The sequence below is a fragment of the Colletotrichum navitas genome (genome assembly GCF_030913465.1).
Source record: "Colletotrichum navitas strain CBS 125086 chromosome Unknown LY79scaffold_2, whole genome shotgun sequence".
Lineage (NCBI taxonomy): Eukaryota > Fungi > Ascomycota > Sordariomycetes > Glomerellales > Glomerellaceae > Colletotrichum > Colletotrichum navitas.
In genome coordinates, this window is record NW_026850548.1 from 1112104 (window position 1) to 1135059 (window position 22956).

Consider the following 22956-nt stretch of genomic DNA (forward strand, 5'->3'; position numbering starts at 1 on the left):
GCGATTCGATTCGGTGCTGGGGATTTCCCAGGCCTGGGGCATTGTATTGATGGATCATGGTACCGGTGCCTTTTTGCGATGGCAGGCAACACCAGGTACGCCTCACGGTTGTATTATTTTGAAGATACCTACAGACGAACAATAACGGAGTCGTATTCACATTATCAATCCGCGGTTGATGCGCCTGCTTCTGAACTCCCTTTTGGCCAAACTCAACCGGACGCGATAGATGCCGGTGCTGGCGGTGGCGATTCCGTCTTCTTTCCCTCCTTCGCCTCGGCCTTGAGCTCGCTGTCAAATATGTCAACGGACAGGCTCGCGTCTACGAAGTCCTCCAACTCCTCGGTCACCGTCTTTAGCTTCTCCTTGACCGCAGCGGCACCCTCGAACCCGACGATATGCCTCGCAGGAGGGTTCTCGTGGCCCCCGATGGCCGTCAGCGCATGCACTGTCTCCATCACCAGCCTGTCTGTAGCGCTGGGCGGCAACTTCGGGTACCTGACCTGTACCTCGTCCGTCTCGTTGGGGTCTGGCATGGCGGTCTCGGGGTTCATGTTGAGGAGGTTGCCGAGCATGTCGCGGACGCTGGGGGCCGGGTTGACCTCCGAATCGTACCATGGCAGCTGGGGCGCGAAGATGATCTTGTTGGTGAGGGACTGGATCTCCTTGTTGGGCTGGACGATTGTGACCTTGATGTTGAAGGGTGCGATCTCGTACGCGAGCGAGTCGCAGAACCCCTCGAGCGCCCAGATGGCCGAGGTGTAGATGGGCATTCCCGGCGTGCCGAGGTGGCCGCCCGTGCTAGAGAGGATCATGATGTGCCCTGTGTGCTGGGAGCGGAGGAGCGGCAGGGCGGCTTTGATGAAGTTGACCTGCGAGAAGAAGATTATCTCGAACTGGTCGCGGACGAGATTCTGGGTCTGAGGAGTCGTAGAGAGCTCCTCGACGCTTCCCACGACGGCTGTTGAGGAGACACCCGGTCAGTGTTCCTTGAGAACGCAGAGGAATGGTTCAAGGAGTCAGCGATACCTTCGGACCTGCAACACAGCAGGATGTCTATTCGGCCAAACACCTGGACGGCCTCGGCGACGGCGGCACCGCACTGGCCCATGACGCGGCCATCGCAGCGGATGCCGCGTATCCTGTCCTTCCACCCCTCACGGTCCTTGCGGTTGCTCTTGCACTCGTCGATGAGCTCGCGGAACTCGGCGCTGCGGCCGTCGTCCTCGATCTCACTGGGCGGCAGACAGGCGACGACGTAGTCGCCGTGGGCGAGCAGTAGCCTGATGAGCCGGATGATGAGCGGCGAGAGGGCTGTGGTGAGGAACCATGTCCTTGGGGAATTGTGCGTTGCTTTCACATAAGCTTAGCCAAGGTGTACGGACGACTTATCCGGGGGCGGTCAAGCTGCATGAATGGGACTACTCACGGAAAGACGGGGCCGGAATGGAATGCGAGTGCTTTGCCGCTGCCTCCGCCCCTTTACGGTCCACCATGCCCGGTGGGGCTTCTGAAAGATCCTCGTCCCTTCACGTACGCAACGGAGCACCCACAAATCAGTATCCAATATCTCACGCAGGTATCAATAACGGGAGAAGGGGGTAAGACTATGGATGGACAGAAACGTGATTGATAGATGTGGGGGTGGGCTATGTAGGCAAGGTAGACAGTACTCCTGTCTGGGAATCCTGCATCTAGCGGCGGCATGGGGAGGAACGGGGCGAAACGACAGGCAGGAAGAAAGGGGATATTAATACATCTTCCTATCGACGGCTTTGTTGACGAGAAGCCGGTATGTGTAACCTCAGTCGCAAGGGGGCACGCTCGGTAGCGTCTACACGTGTGCCATTAAGGTTGCATTCACCTGGATATAATGTGCAGAAAGAGCGTCGATCGATGGGGAGGGGAGGGGTTGAATGTTCAACCGTTGTTCATGGGGTGATGATACAGTAAGGGGAGGACTGACGGGTTTGAGAAGACCAAGGTAGAAAACACGTTACATGGGCTTCTAGAGTCGTTTCCGCCTCAACCCACCAAGGGTAAAAGGGAGGGGTTGGAAAAAAAGGCCCCCAAGGCCCCCAACCAGGGAAGTCCCTCTTCTCCTCGCCCGTGCGATCTCAGCGCCCTAAGCGACCAAAGGCCCCACCACGGGCCACGGCCGCGGTGCCAGGCGGCATTAGGAACCCCGCGGTCGCTGGGAAATCCGGGGAACCGACCCCTCCATCCACTCACGTCATTTTTTTTTTGTTCCGACACCGGTGTCCCGCCCGGACCGCATTTTTGGCGGGGTTGCCTGTCTGGAATGGATACTTTTTGTTCTGGCATCACCGCCCTGTGCTCCGGCCGTCCGTGACTCATTGGAAGCAACATCTCGACCCCTACATAAACCCAATTGAAGCAACGATCCGTCCCATTCCACCCGTCCTCGGGCCTCCCTGTCATATTCGAACCTGCCCACCCAATTGTCGAATACAACCTCTTCGATCCCGAGCCGCCCACTATGCCCACTCGCGCCGACATCACCTACTTCGGTGCCGGCCCCGCGCTGCTGCCCACCGACGTCCTCGAGACGGCCGCCCAGGCGCTGCTCGACTTCAACGGCACCGGCCTCGGCATCGCCGAACACTCCCACCGCAGCGAGATCGCCACGAAGATCATCGAGGAGGCCAAGGCTGACCTGGCTGCCTACCTCGACATCCCCGCCGACTACGAGATCCTCTTCATGCAGGCCGGCGGCAGCGGTGAGTTCTCTGCTACCGTCTACAACCTCGTCGGCTCCTGGGTCGCCCGCCAGCGCGACGCCGTCCTGAAGCGCCTCGGCGTCGCCGACGAGACCGACGACAGGGTCGTCGCCGAGCTGCGCAAGGTCGTCGACGAGCAGCTCAATCTCGACTACATCGTCACCGGCGGCTGGTCCCAGAAGGCCAGCGCCGAGGCCGCGAGGCTTCTTGGCCCGGAGCACGTCAACGTCGCCGCCGACGCGCGCAAGGTCAACGACGGCAAGTTCGGCAAGATCCCCGAGGAGAAGGACTGGAAGCTGAGCCGGGACGCCGCAATGGTGTACTACTGCGATAACGAGACGGTCGACGGCGTCGAGTTCCCCGGCTTCCCCGTGGCGCTGGCGCCCAAGGACAACAGCGAGGAGGGGCCCATCGTCGTCGCCGACATGTCGTCCAACATCCTCTCGAGGCGGATTCCCGTCAAGAACTTCAGCGCCATCTTCTTTGGCGCGCAGAAGAACCTTGGTTGCACGGGCATCACCGTTGTCATCATCAAGAAGAGCCTGCTCGCACCCCAGCCCTCGCCCGCCCTCATGCGCAAGCTGGGCCTGCCCATTGCCCCAGTTGTTCTGTCGTACGAGACCATTGCCAAGAACAACAGCTTGTATAACACCCTGAGCATCTTTGAGTGAGTTGCCTCATCCTCCCTCCCCCACTTCCTTCTTCTGGTGTTCTGGCAACTAACCACATGCCAGCGTCTATATCGCTGGCCAGGTCCTCAAGAAGCTCCTCCGCACCTTCGACAACAAGGTCGACGGCCAGCAGGCCGTAGCAGACAAGAAGGCGGCCCTCATCTACGCCGCCCTCGAGGCCCACCCAGACGTCTACCGCATTGTCCCGGACAAGTCCGTACGCTCGCGCATGAACATCTGCTTCCGCGTCACCCGAGGTGGCGACGTTGACGCCGCCGAGAAGGCCTTCCTCAAGGAGTCCACCGCGCAGGGCCTCACGGGCCTCAAGGGCCACCGCAGCGTCGGCGGCATCCGCGCCAGCAACTACAACTCTATCCCCCTCGAGGGAGCCGAAAAGCTGGCCAAGTTCATCGACGCCTTCGCCAAGGCATGAGCGAGGGTTTGCGAGTGGCGAGAGTGAGAGTAGTGCTTCCTCCTTTGTCTAGCAGTGCGGGCTTTTCGTGATACCATGTGAAAAGCAATAACAAACCAAAATTGGTGGCATCATTGGGAAAGAAAAAAGTATATCGGGCATATATCTACCTAGGGAGCCATTATCTAATTCAACATTGTACTGCGAGGGCCTATAGCTTTTGAAAACGGCAGGCCCGGAATACGGCAAAAACCATGCAAACGTCCCGTTTACCCGACTTTCGTATTGGCTCTCGGCTTGAACTACTCTGCATTGCCAACGTATTTGCTGCTGCACTTAAGACACGTATCTGTGGCTTGGCTCATCTGTATTACACACTGCCCTCCGACGCAAATGTAGTAATTACAACTGCCAATTCCGGATTGGATGTCACAAGAAGATAGCCTTCAAGAACATCTATTCACGTAAAGCGCACCAAGGTAGAGTTGATTGTCTACCTTTTCTGACCCATCGTATTTTCAGTCAAGCGCAAGCTTGTTCCCTTTTCCATTTACAGGCATGGCCCTTCTTTCTTAACATGTCATCGACGAAAAGGGGGGGGGGGGGGAGAAAAGGAAAAAGAAAAGAAAAAAACAATCGAATTGGAGTGTATCGACTTGAGTCTCGGGTTGACGTAGGCGGATTTGATAGTCACAATATGTACAGAGGGCAGAAGCAGCTTGACGATCAAGACTCATCAACTGATCTTAAGGCTAGAATATAAAGAATGAGGTCATTAAATACCTAGAGGCGCACCATAGCGTGAAACGGTTGATCGGTGCATCACAAATGTCGCTGACTGACCGCGGCATTCCTGTTAGTAAACGAGTACGTCCTTTTTTCAAGGGGTTAGAAATCCGATATCATTCCCCATTGTGCTAGCAAACTCCGACAATGCTATAAACATGAACAGGACAACGCCGAGAGGCGCGAGAGGGGATGTGTCTATGTCTTAGAAAAACGAATGCAAAGGTGATGCTGGGCTGTAGACAGAGCCTGCTGCCTTTCAAGCAACTTCTAATCAAACAAAGTATATCTAGAGTTGCCTGGCGCCTGTCTATTGCTCTCTTGGTAGGAAGGGGGCGGCTGCGCCTGGGTTCGAGTCTGGGATTGCGAGGGCGCGGGTGGAAGAGCAGGGGGGGCAGAAGCGGCCTGCTGAGTCCACTGTGTTGTTTTGACTACCATCTTGGCAAAGTACTGCTGAATGAATGATTCGCTTTAAAATGTTAGCATACAACCACATGGTCAGAAAGACAATTTCTTACGTGTAGTAGCTGTGATCTGAGTTGTGAGGTTGGACCAAATTGTGCGCCAGTTCGTGAGCCAGCACAACCCACCACCACACGGCCGCCTCGGCCTTTGCCTCGCTTGACTGGGCTGTAGTCATCTTGTTGGCGTGCAACTGCAAGAAGAACCGGAGGTTGCAGAAGATGCTGCCGCTGCTGTTGAAAGCAATGGTGGAACCTGACTCGTCGTAGAAAATATTAAGAACCCGCGGGGACAGCGAGTAAATGCCAGCAACCTCGGCGAGAAGAGAGGCGAACGCGTTGATGGGCCCGTGGTGCTTAGAGAGAAATTGACCCGACTCCAGTGACAAATTCTTGGAGACGAAGACCTTCATTCCGTTTGACGCTTCAGCCGCGAAAACGATATTTTGCGACGGGGTGCTGTCACAGTACGTGGCCTGCTCCTTGACTTCGTTTACGCTCGGCGGCGAGAACACACTGTTGGAGTCATGGGCTCTAGTAGAGTTGATGGCGTTCAGCAAATTCTGTCCAACGGTCGCCGGGTTGGTCACGCGGCCATCGTCCTTGTGCTTCTCTGTACTGCTGCTAGGATGGTTCGCAGCGCCTTGTGACTGGTTCTCGGGAGGCCTGTCAATAAATTTCTGAAGCTGGTCTTCCGCCTCATCGTTCTCATTGGTTTCAAACCCGAAGCGACGCGTAAGATTTGAGAAGAGACCCTTGCTCTTCCGTGACTGCTGTGGAGGAGGCAGCCTGTGCGAATCCTCCGGGCTATCGTTCATGAAAGAGCCTGGCATGACTGGCTCAGGGGTTTTGGTGGCCTGCCGAGCAGCTTCGGCAGCCTTGGCTTGCTGGCCCCATTCTTGCTCTTTCTCTTGGATTCGCTTTTGCTCGGCCTCCAGAGCCTTCCGACGCTCCTCCTCAGCAACTCTTGCCTCAGCCGCCTTGGCTCGTAGAATACGATCGACGTTGTAACCTCGGGCTCGCAAGCCGTAAAGGTCAAGGGTAAGAAAGGGTTCGAAGAAGAGGTACGCTTGCTGGTTCGGCCGGGACAGGAGGAGTTGACATATGGCCTGGCCGACTTGATACATATCAGGCTGTCCTTCTGCGGCAACGTATAGGATCCAAGTTGAGCCAGACTGAGCACTGGCAGCAGACCTCTTCTCCGTGTGTGAGTGACTGTGGCCCTTGAGCGAGCGGCGAAGTGCAACGGAGCGAACAAGCTCAACTTGTAAGCTCTTCTCCAGCCATTTGGCATCGTGTTTGATGTAGTCCCGTCGGTAGTTCGAATACTCGTGGAGGAAGATCTTGGAGCGCTCGAGGACATGCTTCCGTAATGCGGCTGCCCGGTCTTGCTTGTCTGCGTGGGGGCCGATCCGCACTTCCTCTTGCACGAGCGAGCTCAACGTAGAAGCACCAAGTTGGTGGTAAAACTCCTCGAGCACTTCCTCCTCGGGCGCGGTAATCAAATAATCCTTGAACAAACGGTAACTGATGATGTCGTCCAGGATGACGATGCGGTTGGCCGCGGCAAGCTGGTACTGCTTGATAGGCGCGTCGTCGTCGCCGATGTCAATAAGCTTGTCCTTGGATGGTGGCGAGGCGATTTCTTTGGCCGCAAGCAGAAAAGGAGAAGACCTCATTTTCCTAAGGAGATCTTTATCCCTTTTCAGAGTCGACATGTTCTCGGCCAATGACTTCAAAAGAGCGAGGTACTTATCCGGGCTTTGAAGAATGCTGAGAAGTCGAGCAGGCTCGTTGCAAGCCAGGTGTGCGATCTCTGGCTTCGTGGGCTCGCTCTTGGCGCCACACTTGAACAAGAAAGTGTTGGCATTCGCTCCATAGTCGACGAAGTCAAAGATGTCGCCGTATGTCGTAGAAGTGCCCAAATAGCATCGTTGGGGACTGATATGGGTGGTGTAGGTACTGGACTTCTCGGACCTTGAGTTGCCATCACTGGATTTCCTTGTGACGGGAACTATAGGTGCATCTCGCAGCTTGGCCAGACTACCTTCGCCCAAATCACCGGTACGCATGGCAAAGTACTCAAAAAGAGTGATCGCAGCCTGTCGGTCCTGAGGCGGCTTGGCCAGCAAACGAGAGACGCATTCAGCGATAGGCGGGTCTCTCGCGACACCAAACTTGTTAGCATGGACATGAAGCTCCTTCTTAAGGATATCGAAGCCCAGTACGGCGGCACCATCGTTCGTGAAACAAGCCGAGGGCGCCACCAGCCGGGTGTCACTTTGAAGAGGCAAGAAGGCCTTGCGACTATCGGCGAGGTTGAATGCTCCGTAGCCATTGATGTGATGGTTTGTAATGAAATAGGTCATTGCGGATACCCTCAGTTCCGCATCCTTGGAAGACATCATGTTGACCATCTCTACGACAGAAGGGTATGGCCGAAGGCCCAAGGTGGATAAGAAACGACCCTCATGGCTATTTGGCCTGTAACTTCCGGGTGGACCAAGCCACTGCAAAACCGGCAGTCGAAGAGCTCTCAATGTGTCCTGGGGCTCAAACAACTCCGACACTTTGTACAGCTCAGTAGTGCCTTTGGTGGGCTCTGCGGCTTTCGATCCAGCTTCTGCAGGGCAGAAACGAGTTTCCTTGAGCTTTTTCATGTCGGCCGCCGGGATATCGTCCTTGACAGAGGCGAGGTACTTGATGAGTTCCATGTGACTCCATCTCTGGGCACCGCCCTCGGACGAAGGACTCAAGAGTCGAGAGAAGATGGTGTCAAGATCGACAGTCTTGCGCACTCCAATGGCTGAAAGAAACTTCTCCTTCAAGCCCTGGCAGCCCTGAATTGTAGGGAGGTCGTCGAAGAGCTTGACACTGGGGAAGAAAGAGTCGGTTGGCTTCTTCATACCGGTCTTTGTTGGCATGACGGTGTGAGCTTGAAGAAGGATAACAATCGTTCCTTTGGAACTTTGACTGATGTTGTCCCAATTTTTGGACAGCACTGTAAGCACCTGAACTGCGAATTTGGGAGACTTATTCAAATTCTGTTCGTCGGGTCTGCTGGACCCGAACTCGAGCAAGTACCGCAGCCACGGCACGATCTCAAGAGGCTCCCAGCCCAGAGCCTGTAACTCAGGAGCGGAACAGGTGGTAGTGTATGCGAGAGGGATGGTGGTAGGCGGAATGGGCAGACTCGCTGGAATCTTGTTTGCCGCCAGATAGTTCGTAATAGAACCAAGCGCAATGATGTCGCCTTGAGCACTGCCATCCTCACTGACGGTTGCGACAGCAACGTCGAGGAGGCGGGCTTTGCTAGGAGGATCCAACTCGCCGCTGAGAGCCTTCTTTCCGGCCCAGCTGATGAAGTTGATAAGTTGCTCCTTGTTCATGGCCTTGGTTTCCAACTCTGTCCGAACGTCGTCCACAGTGATTGGATGGATGAGACCGAAGTCCATCAGCTTCCTCACGAAAGCATTCTCCATGAGCTCTCGAGGCACAACGGGGATGGTGTCGACGAACTTGCTGAGCTCGTCAGAGCCAAGTCGCACTTTGGTGCTGGACAGAACACCCCGGGAAGAAAAGACTTCAATAGAGGCCTTTTTGAAAGCCGTCCAGAATGCTTCCTCAAGTATCTGGGACACCTGGCCACTTGGGGTTGAGTCAGAGAAGGAAAACGTCTTGAGGATGTGAAGGGCTTCGGGCAAGAGTCTGGTGAGTTCCTCAGCTGGGATTCTGGTTCCGGCGCCAACCATTTTCTTGATCTTGGAGTCGAGGTCGCCCATCTCATTAATGAATGCAAGCCTTGTCATGATACCAGCCGCGCGGAGCATCTCGATGTTCCATGTTCTGACCCATCGTGCATTGAGGTCGATCGCCTCACGCTCGACGGTTGGAATGACTGACTGCGCGGAGATGTGCATACCGGCACCAGTTGTTTGTGTTGTGGGGAATCCGATGAAGATGCGGCCGCCTGGTTTCTTGCTGGGCAGCACCGAAGCGAATACGTCCACAGACTTGGAGATGGAGCTGGAGCGCGAACTTTCTGAAGCCATGGTTTCATCATAGGATGAAGTGAGAATGGCCAGCTTTGTGGTCTTTGGCGGCGGCTTCTTCGTTGCACGCTCCAGCTCCGTAGCGAACGACGCCGACACGCTGGTCTTGACCCAAGCGGTTGTTACTCGGAGGAAGATGGTCGAGGTAGAGATTTTTGTGACGTCCTCGCTGATCTCTTCCTGAGCCGCCGCTTCCTCTTTCAGCTGCTTTCCTTTGGCAGTAACTTGCGAAGCGCTGGATGCCAGTCTGGAAAAGAAGCTTCGGAGCGATGGGACTTCGGAGCCAAGACCGTACTGGTCGGCTACCTTGGACGCCGTGGCAGCCTTCGGCTTCCATCCAGCGGCACTCATAACAGCCGCATCGATTTGGGTGCTGGTGCGTTCGACGGAATTGACCTTCATCAACCCCTCTCTCGTCCGTGTTTCGACGTCTCTTGGGATAGGCACGTCAAGGCTGGGCGAGGTCTTCTTGTAAAGATCCAAAATTTTGTAGTCGTCTATCCAGAACTCGACATGCTGCAGAGCAACAAATGTAAGGCTCGTGGCGAGGAACTGACTTACGGACAGAAGGTTCGGCAAAGGCGTGGTGGAGTTACGATAGTCGAGTACAAAGGTAGTGTCGGAACTGCTCTGGTCCTCGGGCAGAGTAGACTTCTTGGTGAAGAGAGCATTCCCTTTCCAGTAGAATGCCATGGCCTCGTTTCCGGAGCTCACGAAAGGTTCTTCGCAGTCGGCGAAGACACTGTAGAACCCAACACCGAATGCGCCAATCTTTGTTTCATCGGGGTTTCCCTCGGCTATTCTCTTCAGTCTCCCCCAATCGGTTTTGGTGAACGGTTGGCCATCGTTTGCCACGACCAGGCGGCGCAGTGTGTGGTTCGCAATGGCATGCTTAAGGAGTTCGGAGCGGTTCGTGGTGGCGGGGAGTGCGACTGAAGTCGAGGGCAACGTCTCCCACTTGACCTTTACGGTTGTTGCTTGGGCATCGGCGGCGTTTTGGATCAGCTCTCGTAACGTTGTCCATTCGCCCGAGTATCTGGCAAGAACCTTGTCGATCAAGGCACGGGTATCGACGGTAACGGCTTCTTCGTCTTCACCGCCCTGCATAGCAGCAGCTTTGAGCCGCGAGTAGTCCATCGTGGGTGGTGGTCGGTTGAACTACTGTGCGCAAGCGTTCATCGTCGGGTAGGTGGATTGTGACGAGTTCCTGCAAAAGGGGGCTGTACCGAAGGAGGCTTAAATAGTCTTCATAAGCCTAGGTAGACAGTCGTGTAGGTGGCGGAACTACCAATGTCAGGTGGAAAGGTGTGGTGGGAGGTGTGAGATGTGAGGTAGGTAGGTCCTGGTGGCGACGCACCTCCAAGTGAGGTCAGTCAGTGGTTGATGGAGAGGAAGGTGAAGAAGGCTGAGGCGTGACAAATCGTTTCGCTCATGCAACAGACAGGCTCAAGATAACAAAAGAAAGGATCTCGAGGAAAACAGGGGTAAGACAAAGATGATGTTGAGGTGAAGGAGGCCGATCAGTTATTTACTATGGAAAGAAGAGACAGAAATGGTTGGGCCGTCGGCACCAAGGACGGCCGCCGTCGTCGAGCCCGCTTCAGAATACCACGCCTCTCTTTCAGTGCAGCGGTCACCCCGGGCCGAGGACCGTGTTAGCTTCCTAGTCCTTCTACACTAAAACGAGGGTTTGGGCGGCTGGCGGTGTCAAGGCTGCCGCATTGCGTGCACATTCCCCCAAGGATCACATTGCTGTCCCAGACCGACCCAATCGGATGCCCCACTGATAAGACGCTAGCTTACCTTATCGCCACACGAATATCCTACATAGGTGTCTAGACCCCTGCGAACGCTGGACCCTGGATCTGTTACGTAGCCTTAAACCCGCGAAACTCCGATTCGCAACTAAGCTGTTGTTACTTAGGAGGGACAGCATCGTTGGTTTGCCTAGAAGCATGCATACCTTCTAGAATGCAACAGAAGAAAGGGGGGGAAACGCGATATGTAAGCTCAGAGGCGTTTCAAGAGAAAGTGACATCATTATCTGGATAGTCAGCTGTAGATCCATTCAGGTTCTATATCATGCGTTTTTGTGCAAAGTCAAAAGCAATCCTCTGGAGATTCGAACTGACGATTTGGGATGTTATCTTTCCCAGGAAGGGCGCGCTCATCTTGACAATGACATGATTCATATAAAAACTGATGCGATTTATTCTCACTTGACCAACAAAATGTTATAGTACACCATGGCTGTTCATTCCACATCGGAGACACCCACCTTCCTTGGAGGGGCAGTGATCCATCCGATGGACCATTATAATGCATTTACCCCAAAGTCTATGTTACAACATTCCGTTGCTGGCTCAATCGGCCAGTTACGCTCGCTTGTGCGTCTAGAAATCGCAATCCTGGTCTACCACCTTATTTGGCCATCACATCCACATATCGGCCGCCCTTCTTTGCCTTCTTGGCTCCCGGCTTGCGTGGACCTGCCGCGCTGATCAAGTCGTCAATGCTGCTGGCATTGCTCATACTCGTCGGTGGTCGGCTTGGTGGTCCGGCGAGAGGCCCACCAGTGCTCGTGTTTGACACGGATCGCATCAGGCCGGACGGTCGCGGTCCTGGAGGAATACCAAGACTGTCTTGGGGCGGGGTGCTGGCGAGTCCAGGCCCTCCAGGGGGGGCGCTTGACCGGCCCATCGGCGGTGTCATGGTGCGAGGTGGCGGGGGCGTGCCTGTGTTGGACCTGGGGGCACCCTTTGGCGGCGGCGGTGTCGCAGTCTTGGCCGGAGTCATTTCTGCGCCGGCCTTTTTATTCACCCAACGCTTGAGGTCGGGATCGTACACAAAGCTACTGGATTCGCCAAGGTTGGCCTTGACAGGCTTGTTGCCCTGAGGCTCGGGACTGGCCTCCTTCTTGCCGCCAAACCAACTGGTGAAACCCCATCCCTTCTTTTGCTGCTGCTGAGCTGCTGCTCGTTTGGCTGAGTCCACTGTTAGCAGGGTCGGATTCGTGGCACGACTTTGTGGCTTACCGTCTTCTTCCGCCGCTTTCTTGAACATTTCTTCATTTTCCTTGTCCTTGTCGGCTTTGCTCTTTTCTTGAGACTTGAGCGTCTTCAGGGCAGGAATATCATCGTCGTCGTCATCCATGAAACTCTTGGGCTTCGGCTTGCGCTCGGTGGTTTCATCATCATTATCAGGCTCGGCATTATACGAGGGAGGTTCGTAGCTGTACGGCTGGTAAGTGGAGGACTCATAGCCGCCAGCTCCACCAGACTCCTGAGTCTGTGTTGCGCTCTCATCGTTGGGCGCTATAGACGGTGGCTCATATCCGTAAGAAGGCGGCTGGTAACCCGAGCTAGCCAGGTTCGACTGCTGGGTGTTTTCCGCCGACTCTTCGGCCTGGCTCTCCGCCGTCACTTGGCCTGCGCCATACGGCTCATACCCCTGGTATGACGACTTTTTCGGCGACAGCATGGGAGAGATAGTAGCTGCGCTTGGTTGCATATGCACAGGAGCGGCCATCTCTTGAGTGCCGCCGTAAGTGGGCGACGGATAACCCTGCATTGGCGCAGCAGAAGTCTGAGGAGCATACCCACCGTTTGTGTAGCCAGGCTGTGAATCCATCGAGCTTCGAGGTTCGTATGGGCTGCGAGAGTATTCGTTCGATGAGCGTCCCACTGAAGCTGGGCCTTGTGTGTACCCGGAACCAGGCTCATAAGAGCTGGAGAGCGCAGGTGTTTGAGATGTGGCCGGCGCATATCGGGAGGCAGCCCTTGTAGCGGGGATCGGGGCCGTGGCAGGCGGAGAGCCAACAGGGAAACTCGGAGCACCAGCTCCATAGATTGGTTCAAAGTTTGTCAATGACGGCGATCGACTGATGGTGGGCGTGCCTCCTGCCAAACGAGCAAACGGACCAGATTCTGTACCACCCTCTGCTGATGCGCCAGCGGCAGAACCGTCGTTTTCATCTCCAGCAACAAATTTGTTGAAGCGGCTCCAAACTGTATCCGAGACCTTGTTCATGCTGGGCTTGGTGATCCAAGAAGATGACTCTTCCTTGGGAGCCTGCCTGAGTCTCGTTCTAAGGTTCTCTACAGCTGTCTCCAGGATCGGATGATGATAGGGCGATCTCTTGGTTTGAGCGTTGATGGAGGTGGCAAGGGCCTCGCAGTATTGTAATGCCTTGTCTCGGAGGCCATACTCGGCAAGCGTCATGGCGTGTTGGAGTTTGTATGCAGCCAAGTGTGGCACGCCGGCAGACAAGGCTGGGCCACCTGCGAGTGACAGGCCGTACTCATAGACCTCGCTCAACAACAAAGCTTCGGTCTCCTTTGCGAACTGATCACCCTGTGTCTTGTGATCCGCTCCGACAAGGACGAAGTTTGAGGCAGCGTCGTCCAGACCTCCAAAAACGGAGGCTTTCCTGGCAAAGAGGAAGCAGATATGCGCGGCCTCGGCTCGTCCATACGAGGACAACAGGCTACCCAGGGCATTCAGGGCACGGATATCCTCGGGACTTCTGTTGCTCAGCACTAGTCCCAGGGTCTCGCACCATTTGTCAAGTCCTTCGGTGGCATTCTTGGTCGGCCCGGTAGACGAAACCGTGTTGACAAGTTGAAAACCAGCGCGGGCATGGGCGGGAACTAATTCATCGACGCAATCATCATGGTTCCCAGAGAGAACCTTGTACAGCGCAGCGATAGACTCGTTGTTATGCCCGGGGTAGTTCACCTCTTTCCTGACGAATTCTTGTGCAACCTGCTTGTAGAGATCCGGGGACACAGTATTGGAGATCAACATGGCATGTCCCCAGAGTCGCTTGTCGACAGCGACCCAAACTGCCTTCTCTCGGTCGCCAATCAGCAGATGTTTTCGAATCTGGTCCATAACGGACGAATCCACGGTATCGGCCATCATCTGGCCCGAAGAAGGCTCACGGATCGCATCGACGCCGCTGATGCCAGCACCGTAGCCCGTCGCACCGTCGGGTTCATCGGCAGTGAGGCCAGGAGCCAATACATCTCTAACAGCCTTGTCAACCGCTGCAGTGCCTTCCAACACGCCATCATGTTCGACAAAGACTCGGAGTATTTTCCAAAGCAGAACTCTCTCAATGTTACGTTTGTGCTCATGGGACAACTGGGTTTGGAAGGGAACCTCGGGCAGTTCCCTCTCGAGAGCCTCTATGCCTGCGGTTAACCAGGCGACTGTTTCTTTCTTCTTCGATTTTCCACGCAGGGGGCCTGGAAACTTCGCCAGTCGTTCTTCAGGCGGTTGGATGTCCTTAACATGCTTAACATGAACCTCCCCTGGGCTACGGATAATCATCGGAGCTGTTGAGCCTATGCCGTAACGCGGTACGTTCTTGGGAAACGAGGTGACGATGGTGCCGCCAACGCCCCACGAGATAATCGGTGCGCCCTTCCATCTCTGCAGGGGATCGTTTTCACGGCCGTCGGTCGGCGCAACCATGTTGAAGGTTTGAGAGGGTCCACGAGGGCGAGATGCATGAGCTTGTACCGGATGTGACGATCTGCCTGCTCGGGGTGATGGGGGGCTCTGGACCGAAGGCGGCCGAGGTACAGGATGGGATGATGGGTGCGCTCCATGAAATGACCCTGGTGACTGCGTTTGTGACCGTGGTGGTGGTGCATTTCTGTTGTCGGGCGGGGAATCGTGGAGGGCGGCTTGTGGTAGATAACCTGAAGATCTCTTTGAAGGCGACAAAGTGGAGTTCATAGGAGGACCGTGGGAGAATGGCGGGGGGGTCTGCCTTGCGGCCATCGCGGGCGCCGGGCTATAGCGAGACTCTGCAGGTACGCCGTTGGCAGGTTGACCTGGTTGCGAGATCTTCGACTCATCCTCTTCCTCAACCTCGCGCGTTGTAGGGAGTGATGGCACTCTGCGGGGCTCGAGGCTGTAGCTCGACCTTCGATCGGGCGGAGGATGGTCTCCATTGGTTGTCGGGGCTTCGCGAGAAACCTCGAAGTGAGCGAGGGGACTGGAAGTCCTAGGTAAGTGTGGCAAAACAGTGGGAGACGCGAAAGCAGGCACAGAGGGTCTCGCAGCCGTAGGTGCGGGCGAGTATCTGCTTGAAGATGACGGTCGACTGGTTCCATTGGCTGTCGGGGCGGGTGGAGGGGCAGGCGAGTACCTGGCGTTGCTGGGAATGCCATGGGCCTGCTGCTGCGCCGTTTGAGGTGCATAGGGGTTGACACGCTCACCAGGTACTAGATTTGCAATGCCCCCAGATGCTGAGCGGGACATACCCGGAGGTGAGAGCATAGGCGGCGACAACGGCGATGGGGCAAGCTGAGGCTGAGCAGGGGGCTGGAGAGGTTCAGAAGGACCAGCCAAAGAAGGCGAAGAGACGCGGTAGCTCTGTCGCGATGCAGACCGAGGCTTCGAAGCCAACGGAAGCTCCTCAAAGAAGCTGCCTTTGTTTTGCAGTGGCGGTGGGCCCTTGTTCCCCGTCGATGGAGGCTGCACAGAGTGGCCCGATGTCGAGGGCGAGGTAGCAGATGTAGCAGCTCTTGGTGGGGGAGGCGTGTGAGACTGCATGCTGGCGCTTCTAGGGGGAGCTAACGACGGCCCAGCCGATGGGCTCCGTGGCAGCTGCTGTGTGCTAGCCCTCTTCTTCGGCTTAACCACCTCCATAGGAAGATCGTATGGGGACGTGTAACCGCCTTTGGACTGTGCTGCGAAGCTTTGTGTTTTTGGAGGCTCGGGGGGCACCTGCTGAGCTGTGAATGGAGCCACCGGCGCAAAAGGCGCAGTTCCTGTCTGAGGTTGGTAAGGAGACGGCACTGCCTGCGTACTCGGAGCGTAAGGGGATGGGGTAGCTTGTTGAGGTGCGGCAGCAGGTATGTATCGCCCTTGTTGGCCGGGGTGCTGTGCCTGAGAGGGTGCCACGGAGGAAGGCGGAAGCTGAGACTCTTCTTCGTCCTCGAGGAAACCCTCGTCGTCGCTCCCAAAAAATGCCGAAGGGTCAACTGGCTTGGATTCGCCGTTCTCGTCGAGGGTGTCGTCGAGCAAGAAGTCCTCGCCATCATCGTCCGCAAAGGCTTCTTCCCACTTGGCAGCAAGATCATCCGTTGGCATTGCTTCGGCAGCTTCAGGCTGGGTAGACTCAGGAGTCGACTTCGGGTCATCTGTGGTGTCTGTCGGCTGGGTTGTAGCTGCTGCATCGTTCTCGTCGTCTTCTTCAAGCATTTCTCCCAGAGTGTCAGCTCTGGACGATGTAGTTTTCATATCGCCCATGGCTTGCATGGTAGATTTACGCTCCAGAGTCTGGCTTTTAGCAAAGTCTGGGAAGTCATCGTCGACGTTGGAGTTTTGGATCTGACTGAAGAAGTCCTCCTCGCCAGTTTCCTCTTCTCCAAAACCCGGCACTTTCTGCGAGGTTTGTGACGCTTCCTCATTGGACTCCGGATGGGGAATCAATGGAACCCCTTCTTCGTACCGTGAACCGAAATCCTCCTCTTCGGTGAAAGTCGCATCACGGCCAACGTAATGTTGATCGTCGTGATTTCCTTCGTCGCCAAATTCAGTATGAGACTCGGTCACTGCACAATTCGTCTCCTGACGAGCGCCGGTATCAAAGTGCTCGGACGTGTTCTCAATCTCATTGATTACGTCCTCAGCTTGATTAGACGGAAGCGGCTGCTCTGTGCCGGGGGCAGCAGTGGAAGCCCCGGAAACCGGTGGCACTGGCGGGAACGAGTTCGTTCTATCGCTCGGTGGCATAAAGTCGAAAGGGTCGGTATCGGTTCGAGGAAGAGTCCACTCGTGGTCGTGGTCATCATCCCAGTTGAACTCTTGAGAAACGGTTCGAGTGAATGAGTTGTTGCTGACATGGCCCATTGCAGGTGCAGTTGGCTTAGGTTCCTCGGCAACAGTACGTGACTCCTGAGCAGCCTCCTCTGCCGCTGCGGAAGAAGGAGGTGGAGGTGCTGGCTTGGATTCAGCAGTGGTGTTTGGAACGGGAGAATTGTCGTTGACCGCGTTAGACTCGGTCGGGACGTCTGCTGCCTGTCGGTCGAAGACAGGCCAATCGTCTGTGACATCTTCCTCGTCACCCTCGGCGACGCAGGGACTCGTCGGGGTTTCGGGTTTTTCCTCGAGCTGGATCCCGTGTTGCGGTTGGGATACATGCTCGGCATCTTCGGTGATTTGGCTTTGGTCGGAAGCTGGGGGTGGGGAGGCGACGGGTTTTGCGCGCGAAGGTGCATCGCCACTGGCATCGTTAGGCATAAAAGCCGGATGCCACGAGGAGTTCGCGGTCTCAGAAGACATGACGGTCGTTTAATTAGGTTGGCTCATGCGGCTTTGCGATGTGATGAGATCAAAGACTCGGGAAACAGCTGCGTCAAGATTGTCAGCACAAGACTATAGATGCGCGAGTCCAGGGGTTTAGCGTCGAATGGACGCGACGACGGCATGACCCTGGGTATTGTCGAGCGGGTGTAGAGAATGCAATGGAAAGCACCGACACGGGGATAGACGTACATATACATGGGAAGCAAAGGTCTAGATAGAATACACAACGATAAATTCCATGCTGAACTGGAGTTGGTGGATCGAATGTGAAGGTCAGATGCGAAGGTGTTTTTTTTTTTTCGTTGGTCGGGGGGAGGAAGGTCTAATGAGCCAGAAGCATTCGAAGCATGAGATAGATAGGTGGCCCAAAGACCGAGGACCAAGGAGTCCAACGGCAAATGCAAGCTGGCAGGTACGATACTCCATACAAGTGGCATGTATCTCTCCTAGCAACCAAAGCGGCTAGGTACATTCTGTTCCTTGCGGTTTGCGACTCATTGAGGTAGGTGACATGGATCCTCTCCCCATCAAACTCACGAGTCCATCCGTCAGTACCGTCCTAGGTATATGGCCACTATTGTGTACCTGTGCGACCTCATGAGGGACCGCCTTGTATCTGTACCTCTGTACCGTCCTAGGTAGGCTAGAATGGCCCATCCAGTCAGAGATCAATTCCGTCATTCCGTGTCCGAAAGAGGAGCCCACCAAGGTCCTGTAGAACCGTGCACGGTCTTTCAACCGCACTAGAGACCCGAGGGTCAGCTGAAGGCGTACTGCTGCTGCTGAGGGCTTATTAGTGATTGAAGCTGTGTTACTCATGTCCTTAAGGACCATTGGCATGCTCCAGTAACAGTCGTCGTGCACTACCTACATTAGGTACCTGCGCGCTGATCGCCACACAAGCAGGTTGCCTTACATGTGGCATGCCAAAAGGCCACGCGGCTGTCTTCCCCCATACCACCTCCTGGCAGAGGCAACCGGATAGCAGCAATTCCACCCAATTGGATTGGCTCAGCCTTTCCAGGCGACCTCATCCAAGCCTCCAATCCGACCCTCTAGACACAGCTTGCGACAACCCGTTACTTGTCCAAAACACAACATCTTTTGACGAGACACGACATCTGTCTTGCCAATATCAGCACCGTCATTGTGACTGAGGGTTTCCGCTCACCACCGCACATACCTCAGCGTTCGTGCTATCTGCTATCTCGATCCCGCCGAAAGCATCCGATGCAGCTCCTCGAGCAACAGCACAGGCACCGGCTACCGAACTCTATCGCAACTTCCCACACCACCGAACCCGCCTAAAAAGCTGTTGTCTGCATACACCCACTCCCAATGCGGGCGGGATGCCTTCTTCATCTTCATATCGTTCCGCGGACCCGCCCGGCTCCCCGGAGATTGAGTCTGATTCAGACCTCGATCTCGACATTCAGGAGCTCGACCCTGCGACCACAAGCACCGAACGCACTTCCGGTCTCCTCCGCCAAGACCGTCAAAACACCGAGCATCGATCGCCACGTATAGCACTGCGAAATCTACGCATGGGGGGCTCACGCCGGGCAGGGCAAAAGGCCAGGGGATATGGAGAACTCGGCCAGAATCGCGATGGCGCCAGCGAGGACGCCGAAGCCCTTCTCGCCGAAGCCGAAGGCTCTTCGTCACGGTACGGGGACGGAACCACAGGAGCAGGCTCCGACGATGATTCACCTCTCCTCCCTGGCGGCTCGCCTCCCAGACGCCGCTCCTTCGCCGGAGACCGATTCGGGCGCCTCACCTCCAGCCTACGGCTACCCAGCTTCATGTCAAATTCAGGCGCACAAGAGGCAAACAAGGACGATGGGCAAGACCAAGATGAGGACGACCCGTCGAGCTCCCGTCTCGTCGCTGTAGGATCCGCGCAAGCGACCAGATTTCCTCCGAATTTGGTATCGAACGCCAAATACACAGCCTTCACCTTTCTGCCCGTTACACTGTACAACGAATTCTCCTTCTTCTTTAACATGTACTTCTTACTGGTCGCTTTATCCCAAGCAATTCCCGCCCTAAGAATTGGTTATCTTACAACATACGTTGCACCACTAGCCTTTGTCCTTGTCATCACTATGGGGAAAGAGGCTTACGACGACATTGAAAGGAGGAGGAGAGACAACGAGGCTAATGCGGAGGCCTATACTGTCTTGACATTCGACGAGCCTGGTCGAGGCATGGCTCCTGGGCGGAGGTCTCATAAGAGGCTCAAGTCTGATTCAATGAGGGTAAAGGGCAAAAACTCGGTCAACAACCAGGACAGACTCTCGGATATTCAGGAAGAGGAAGAGCGAGCCGAGGGGGACGGGCCCGTCGCAGAGCCGTCTTCAGTCGTTCGTGAAGTCAGCCGCAAATCGCGCGACCTCAAGGTTGGCGATGTTCTCAAGTTAACCAAGGGGCAAAGAGTCCCTGCCGATGTGGTCATTTTGAAGTGTATCACCTCGGAGACTTCTAACGCGCCTCCAGCTATGGAGGTCATCGTAGAAGAGGAGTCGTTGCTGGTCGATACGGAGGATGAAGAGCCCAAGAACGCAAAACTGCCCACCAAGGGCAAAGACGTTGAAAACAGTGACAATGGCGGTGGCGCAACTGGCGAAACTTTCATCAGAACCGACCAACTGGATGGAGAAACGGACTGGAAGCTACGGCTGGCGTCGCCCTTGTCGCAAACACTGCCGACGGAGGAGTTTGTTCGTCTACGCGTCACTGGAGGCAAACCGGATAGAAAAGTAAATGAGTTCTTGGGCACTATCGAGCTAATGCCCAGCAAACGAGGGGCCCAAAACCAGCAGGGAGCCCTTGACGGAGACGAAAACACCTCGGCCCCTTTATCGATCGACAATACAGCATGGGCGAACACGGTCATCGCCTCTAACGCTACCACGCTAGCAGTCATCATGTACACCGGGCCACAGACAAGGTCCGCGCTGTCAACTGCACCCTCGCGGTCGAAGACCGGTCTCTTGGAATATGAAATCAACTCTTTAACAAAGATTCTGTGCGCTCTGACATTGGCGCTCTCCATTATCCTCGTGGCATTGGAAGGCTTCGAAAACACTGAAGGCAACGTCTGGTACATCAAGATTATGCGCTTCTTGATCCTCTTCTCGACCATCGTGCCCATCAGTCTGCGAGTTAACCTCGACATGGGCAAGAGCGCGTACTCATGGTTCATTCAACGCGATCCTGGCATCCCTGGGGCCGTTGTTCGAACGAGCACGATCCCCGAAGATTTGGGAAGAATCGAGTATCTACTTAGTGACAAAACTGGCACTTTGACACAGAACGAGATGGAGATGAAGAAAATCCATGTCGGCACCGTCTCCTACGCCAACGAGGCCATGGACGAGGTCACATCGTACGTCAAGCAAGGCTTTCATATTCCGCTTACCACCGACCCCTCATCGCATACGATGTTGATGACGCCGTCCACAACATTCTCAAACTCGGCGAACGTCGGAGCGACCCGGACGAGAAGAGAAATCGGGTCTCGCGTCCGAGATGTTGTCCTCGCTCTGGCGCTGTGCCACAATGTGACCCCAACAACAGAAGAGGAAGATGGGAAGACTGTAGTTTCATACCAGGCGTCTTCTCCTGATGAGATTGCCATCGTCCGTTGGACCGAGTCTGTCGGTCTTCGCCTCGCCTATCGCGATCGAACAAGCATGATCCTCGAGTCAACGGAAAATGGCCGCGAGATTGTCCGCGTACGTATCCTCGATGTATTTCCTTTTACGTCCGAAGGGAAGCGCATGGGCATTATCGTTCAATTCTTCGATCACGCGCAGTCAACAGCACCGAATCTCGCCAACAGCGAGATTTGGTTTTACCAAAAGGGTGCTGACACCGTCATGAGCCCCATTGTCGCCGAGAACGACTGGCTTGATGAGGAAACATCCAACATGGCTCGAGAGGGCCTGCGCACACTCGTAGTGGGACGGAAGCGTCTGTCGTACGAACAATACAAGGAGTTCACCGGAAGTTATCAGGCGGCGTCTCTGGCCATCGCCGGCCGCGACGCCGGTATGCAACGTGTCGTGGCTCAGTACCTTGAGCGCGACTTGGAGCTTCTGGGCGTCACTGGCGTGGAGGATAAGCTACAGAAAGACGTCAAGCCATCTTTGGAGCTGTTGAGGAACGCTGGCATCAAGATTTGGATGTTGACTGGTGACAAGGTCGAGACCGCACGCTGCGTAGCCGTAAGCTCCAAATTGGTCGCCCGGGGTCAGTACATCTACACCGTTTCCAAGCTTAAGAAGAAGGACAACGCACAGGACCATCTTGACTTCCTCCGTGGCAAGACAGACTCTTGCCTCTTGATTGACGGCGAGAGTCTGGCCTTGTTTCTTACTCATTTCAGGATCGACTTCGTGTCCGTTGCTGTCCAGCTTCCCACTGTCGTGGCTTGCCGATGCTCGCCGACGCAGAAGGCAGAGATTGCGAGGCTGATCAAGGAGTATACCAAGAAGCGCGTCTGCTGTATCGGTGATGGTGGCAACGACGTCTCCATGATTCAGGCAGCGGATGTCGGTGTTGGTATCGTAGGCAAGGAGGGTCGACAGGCCAGTTTGGCAGCAGACTTCTCGATTGAGCAGTTCTTCCACTTAACCAAGCTCCTGGTCTGGCACGGCCGAAACAGTTACAAGCGTAGCGCCAAGCTCGCCCAATTCGTCATTCATCGTGGATTGATCATTGCTGTCTGCCAGACGATGTACAGCATCGCCATCAAATTCGAGCCTGAAGGCCTTTACAAGGTATTTTTTTGGCAACCAGCCACGAACATCCTCCGTGCTAACCGTCAAATAGGATTGGCTTCTCGTGGGATACTCCACCGTGTACACCGCTTTTCCTGTACTCTCCCTCGTCCTCGATAAGGACGTTGACGAGAACTTGGCAAACCTCTATCCCGAGTTGTACAAGGAACTCACGTCCGGCCGATCACTATCATATCGAACCTTCTTCGTCTGGGTTGCCGTTTCGATTTATCAGGGCTGCACAATCCAAGGCCTCTCGCAGATTCTCACGGAAGTCGACGGCCCCAAGATGGTGGCGGTGTCGTACACCGTACTGGTGCTCAATGAGCTACTCATGGTTGCCATTGAAATTACGACTTGGCATCCAGTCATGATCATCTCCATCGTCGGTACCTTTGTCGCCTTTGTGGGTTCCATCCCATTCCTGGGTGGCTACTTCGACCTCGAGTTCATCATCACTCTGTAAGCTGCTTGCTTACCCCGTTCCCACTAGGCAATCACTAACTACCAAGCAGGGGATTTATCTGGCGCGTCCTTGCCATCGCGGCTATATCGCTTATCCCACCCTACGCGGTGAAGCTCATCAGGAGAACGATGAAGCCGCCGTCGTACAGAAAGGTGCAGAGCACGTAGAGAGCCTCGTCAGCATGCTTGTATGATCTTCGTTTGTATCTATCTTGAAGGCTCTTTGCGCAGGGCGTCTAAGGAGTCGGTCGACTACAGT

General features: G+C 55.3%; 5 protein-coding genes across 5 annotated transcripts; 2 read left to right on the forward strand and 3 right to left on the reverse strand.

Moving 5' to 3' along the window:
- Positions 1-212: 212 nt before the first annotated feature.
- On the reverse strand, positions 213-1496 carry LY79DRAFT_665295 (short chain dehydrogenase/reductase; the record flags this gene model as incomplete). Its single annotated transcript, XM_060563036.1, has 3 exons — positions 213-961; positions 1030-1353; positions 1430-1496. The coding sequence occupies 3 exons, from the start codon at positions 1494-1496 to the stop codon at positions 213-215; spliced, it is 1140 nt and encodes a 379-aa protein (XP_060420252.1).
- Positions 1497-2500: 1004 nt separating this feature from the next.
- LY79DRAFT_575314 (phosphoserine aminotransferase) lies at positions 2501-3845 on the forward strand (the record flags this gene model as incomplete). The annotated part of the gene is made up of 2 exons (XM_060559698.1): positions 2501-3408; positions 3476-3845. The coding sequence occupies 2 exons, from the start codon at positions 2501-2503 to the stop codon at positions 3843-3845; spliced, it is 1278 nt and encodes a 425-aa protein (XP_060420253.1).
- Positions 3846-4880: 1035 nt separating this feature from the next.
- On the reverse strand, positions 4881-10260 carry LY79DRAFT_504768 (uncharacterized protein; the record flags this gene model as incomplete). The annotated part of the gene is made up of 2 exons (XM_060553541.1): positions 4881-5079; positions 5129-10260. 2 exons carry the CDS (start codon positions 10258-10260, stop codon positions 4881-4883), a joined length of 5331 nt encoding a protein of 1776 aa, XP_060420254.1.
- A 1099-nt stretch (positions 10261-11359) lies between these two features.
- LY79DRAFT_146806 (COPII coat assembly protein SEC16) lies at positions 11360-17555 on the reverse strand. The gene is made up of 2 exons (XM_060551017.1): positions 12159-17555; positions 11360-12107 (listed from the first exon to the last, which is right to left on the reverse strand). Exons 1-2 carry the CDS (start codon positions 17422-17424, stop codon positions 11545-11547), a joined length of 5829 nt encoding a protein of 1942 aa, XP_060420255.1. The 5' UTR covers positions 17425-17555; the 3' UTR covers positions 11360-11544.
- Positions 17556-18797: 1242 nt separating this feature from the next.
- Positions 18798-22865, forward strand: LY79DRAFT_504494 (phospholipid-translocating P-type ATPase; the record flags this gene model as incomplete). Its single annotated transcript, XM_060553514.1, has 3 exons — positions 18798-22232; positions 22285-22694; positions 22748-22865. 3 exons carry the CDS (start codon positions 18798-18800, stop codon positions 22863-22865), a joined length of 3963 nt encoding a protein of 1320 aa, XP_060420256.1.
- Between the last annotated feature and the right edge of the window lie 91 nt (positions 22866-22956).

Coding starts and splice junctions, on each gene's coding strand:
- LY79DRAFT_146806 (XM_060551017.1), bottom strand. CDS start 17,424: ATGTCTTCTGAGACCGCGAACTCCTCGTGGCATCCGGCTTTTATGCCT. Junction 12,108..12,158: donor GAAAGCGGCGGAAGAAGACG/GTAAGCCACAAA, acceptor CAGTGGACTCAG/CCAAACGAGCAGCAGCTCAG.